This window comes from Tarenaya hassleriana, unplaced genomic scaffold (assembly GCF_000463585.1).
Source record: "Tarenaya hassleriana unplaced genomic scaffold, ASM46358v1 Cleome3, whole genome shotgun sequence".
NCBI classification, from domain to species: Eukaryota; Viridiplantae; Streptophyta; class Magnoliopsida; order Brassicales; family Cleomaceae; genus Tarenaya; species Tarenaya hassleriana.
In genome coordinates, this window is record NW_010966177.1 from 4,681,747 (window position 1) to 4,686,144 (window position 4,398).

At 40.4% G+C, this 4,398-nt stretch overlaps 1 protein-coding gene across 1 annotated transcript in view; it reads left to right on the forward strand.

Moving 5' to 3' along the window:
- Window positions 1–3,396, forward strand: part of LOC104819385 (G patch domain-containing protein TGH) — a 7,049-nt gene extending 3,653 nt beyond the window's left edge. Inside the window, exons 10-16 of the mRNA XM_010549422.2 lie at window positions 4–78; window positions 409–553; window positions 738–1,233; window positions 1,362–1,634; window positions 1,723–1,851; window positions 2,221–2,427; window positions 2,520–3,396. Of these exons, the coding sequence (XP_010547724.1) occupies window positions 4–78; window positions 409–553; window positions 738–1,233; window positions 1,362–1,634; window positions 1,723–1,851; window positions 2,221–2,427; window positions 2,520–3,143 (1,949 nt within the window). The 3' untranslated portion in view covers window positions 3,144–3,396. The remainder of the gene's footprint in view (window positions 1–3; window positions 79–408; window positions 554–737; window positions 1,234–1,361; window positions 1,635–1,722; window positions 1,852–2,220; window positions 2,428–2,519) is intronic.
- Window positions 3,397–4,398: the final 1,002 nt, after the last annotated feature.

Below are 4,398 nucleotides of genomic sequence, written 5' to 3' on the forward strand. Positions count from 1 at the left end.
CAGCAGGAAAAATTGCTCCGGGTTTTGGAATCGGAGCGCTTGAGGAGCTTGATATCGAGGACGAAGATATCTATGCTGGTGAGGACACATTGATTAGGTCCCTCCCTAATCTTGATTGTGTTGTTTTGTCAGTACATATGTACGTTTCTTCTATTGGCTACGAATTCTCCAGACCTACAGGAAGAACAAAATGTTGTTTCTTGTGATTAAATTGCAACATTCATGTGTAGGGGAAAAAAGAACTCAAAATGGAAAAAGAACTAGTGTTTGATAGCATTGGTAGAAATATTCAAAGAATTAGTTTTATACTTTCTAAAGTGCTAGTTTTTTTAGATTTATTAATCATCTGTTTTCTGAATTCTGTTATAGTTATATTTATCAATCTCCAGTTCATTTTTTTGCATTCAGGTATTGATTTCGAGGAGACGTATGTGGAAGAAGAGGAGGGGCCGTCAAGACATAGCACTGAAAATAGGCTGAGGTTAACTTCAAAAGAGCATGATGCCCTGCCAGGTTTCAGAGTTGCTTCGAGTTCCGACTACATTGTGGAGAGGTAACTCAAATGGATGTAACATGTGTATATATTATACAATGCCCTTTATCAACATGAATAGATTTTCATCTCCAGGGGTGCTATGAATAACCCCTTAATCAGAACTTCTATGCCGTTTATTTACTTTTTTTTTGTGTAAATGGCTGTTCTAACCCATATTATTGTGGTATGTGTATTATTCCAGATTTGATCCTCCCAAAATTCCCAAGGACTATGTGCCTCGCCATAAATTTCATGGTCCTCTTGAGACCGACATTAAAGCAGCTCTTTCTGCTCCTCCTGCTGTTCCTCCTCCTGAAGATAATAATTTGAAACTCTTGATCGAGGGGTTCGCAACTCTTGTTTCCCGTTGTGGGAAACTTTTCGAGGATCTTTCTAGTGAGAAGAACCGATCGAATCCATTGTTTGATTTTCTACGGGGAGGAAATGGTCATGACTACTATGCAAGAAGGCTGTGGGAGGAGCATCAAAAGCGTAGCGCTGGAAATAAGCTGCCATTGGACGGCAAGTCATCTCAGAGTATGCAGAAAATTACCGCTGAGACACGTGGTAGAATACTAGGGGAAAAGCCTTTGGAGAGAAGAAGTTCGAGAGATGCAAGTGCCTTTGCTTCTTCAGGAGGAGGTTCCTTCAAATTCCCGTCGAACCTCTCCGACACATTTACCAAACCAGAGTCTTCTGTAAGTTACTTGTCTAAAATCTAACTTGACATTAAATATGTAGGTGTATTTCAAAGAAGTAATTCCACTTAAAACTGAAATTGCTAACTTATGTCCTCTTCTTCCTCTCTCTGTTTCCTTTAAAATAGCAAGAGGCTGTGGAAGCCGTGAAACCCTTTAAAGATGATCCTGCAAAACAAGAAAGATTTGAGCAGTTTCTCAAGGAGAAGTACCAAGGAGGCCTGCGTTCAACAGATTCCAGCAGAGTCAACAGTATGTCAGATGCTGCTCGGGCCCTTGAAAGATTGGATTTTGAGGCTGCAGCAGAGGCACTTGAGAAAGGGAAGGTATACAAACCTGCTACCGAACGACCGCTCGACTTTCTGGCTGGAGCGCTTCAGTTCACTTCTGGTGGGGTCGAGGCATGTTTCCTGAAACCCTCATTCTCTCTCTCTTTCTTTTTTGGGTTTCTTAGTTTTGATGCTTATACGTAAAAGTTGTAATTCACAGAGAGGTAAAGATGCTGAGACTGATGATACAAAGTTAAAGAAGATGTACCCCAAAAGAGAAGAGTTCCACTGGCGTCCGGCACCTCTTTTGTGCAAACGTTTTGATCTCCCCGATCCTTACATGGGAAAGGTATACAACCGGTTCTTGCTTCGTCTATTCCTGTCATCTCTCATATGCTGTTTAACGTCAAAAAGGTATTTGATGAAGGGCTAGAAACCCTAGCTTTATCCTCTTAACATCAAACTGAATTTACTGCAATCTGTGGATCATGAATAGCTCCTGCAGTAAGTTTTCCTTTTACCCGTTCTTTCATTTAGAAATAGGAATGGGCGTATAATGACGAGATGCACTTGCTGTTTAAAGCATATGATTAGATGTACATTAAATCTGGTTCCAGATAAAAATAAATTAGGAGAGAGTTGTTGCTTTCCAAATTATAAATAACATATTCCCCATGTTTTTTAAAAAAAAACATGTTTTTCCTACCTTTTTTGGCAGCCGCCACCTGCTCCACGACCGAAAAGCAAAATGGAATCTCTGGTTTTCTTACCGGATAATGTGAAGGCTGAATCTAGTTTGGGAGAAAGCCTTTATGGGCACCACCAAGCCCCCAATGTGAAAGAATCAAACAGAGGCTCGGCTGCTAAAGAACCCGAAATTGAGGTGGAAGTGGAAAATGTGGAGAGACCTGTCGACCTCTACAAGGTAACAGCCAGAGTGTTTGTGTGTGATTGATTAATGCGATGGAAATTCTCAAGCCGTTGGATAACACACAACTATGTTTTTACTTTTTGAAGGCCATTTTCTCCGATGATTCTGAAGATGAAGAAGAAGCTAAAGCAGAAGCAGCAGAAATGAGTACAAAGAGGCAAGAGGAGAAGGAGAAGAATAATGAAGCAGCGGCCAAGACATTGAACCGTCTAATTGCGGGCGACTTTCTAGAATCATTAGGTAAAGAGCTAGGTCTTGAAGTTCCCCCTGATGCTGCTACAGCATTCCCAGAAAGATCAAATCCTGCCAAGCAAATGGTGGAAGAAGAAAAGACCTGGAAGGGTAAACCAGAGGGAGTACAATCGTTTGAGAACCAAAATGATAACCCCAGGTTGAGAAAAACGTCGGAAGAAGAAGACGGGGTAGCGCATGAAGAAGAACAAAAGAGAAGGAACAGGAGAGAGAAATCTCGAGATAGGTGGAGCAGTGAAACTTCAGGGGAAGAAAGGAGGAGACGGAGAAGGAGAAAGCGTTCGAAACGGGATAGCAGCAGTGGTTCGGAGAGTGAAGAAGATTCGAGCGACGATTACAGCAGTCGGGATAGACACAGAGCAAGATCAAGAAGAAAGAGGCGGGATAAGAAGAAGCATTCAAAGCATCACCTTAGCAGCAAGAAATCTTCTTCTTCTTCTTCACGGCATTACCATTAGCCCGTTTGAAGAAAATGTATCGAGTTTGCAAACACAGAGAAGCGGTGAAAGCTATGACTCAACAAATTCAGGCCGGAGTGCCCTTCTCAACAAGAGCTATAGCTTTTAAGTTTTTGTTTTTAAGATTTCGAGTCTTTTTTAAATTGAAGTAAGAAAAAATGTCCGACTGGTTGGATACTACGGATTAATCTTTTAGGGTTGGAATGATTTCGATACTAAATTTTAAGATTTGGTCCATGTGAGCTTTCGGTTTTGGATATCGCAGTTTTTGGATTTTTGAATCCGAGTTTTGATTGAAAAAAATTAATTTGGCAACTTCTATAAATATTAGAGATATTTTGCAATTTTCAAAATTGGAGTAATTTTTGCAAAGCTTATTTCTGGGTCACCAATTAGCAAAAAAAAGGAAAAATTTTAAAATTTTAAAATTCGAAATATAAAACTAATAATTCTAAATCTGAATCCGATTGCTAAGATATGGGATTATTTTGTTCCTCTAGTTTGGGTCATTAATAATAACCACAACAATAACAATAATAATAATACATCATTATTTTGGATTATCAAAAAAAAAAAATACATCATTATTTTCAGCACGGAATACGAAGTTACGAACAACTATTTTAGAAACTGCCATTTGTCGCTGGATCATCCATCCACTATGTCTGCCGTGAGGATTCAAAGGAGAGAGAGATGTACGGTAAAGGGGAAACGTGACTCATCAGATTCCTGGTTCAAACTTTCTTGCTCTTTTCGGGTTTTTTTTTTGGATTCGTGCTTTTTTTTTTAATTCTCTTGAAAGTCCCCGATGATTCCACCTCCAGTTATTCGTACATGCATGTTTGTATGCACGCCTCTATATTCATGTATGAGCGCATGAGCGCTTCTGGGTATATGTCTCTTCGTCGCCTCTGTGTGTGTGTGTGTGTATACTGTCCTTTGAGTTTAGGCAATGGAGATTGAGCTAACGATTCACTTTTGGTTTCCTTCGGTTGTGTTATTGCCGACTTCTCAGATCTGTGATTTGCGTTGCTTGATTCAGATTTTTTTTTTGTTCTGTTTTTTCCATGAAGTTTTCCGTTGACTCTTTGGGGTTGGGAACCCGAGGAACGGGGAGTCGCTGGAGGCAGCGGTTCATCGATCTCTTCATGGGAATTTGATGTTGTGGAGACATCAAAGGCATGAATCGATCGATAAACCTCTGCATCCAGCGTTTTCCTTTTTCTATATTGGGGACCCCCCCCCCCCCCCCCCC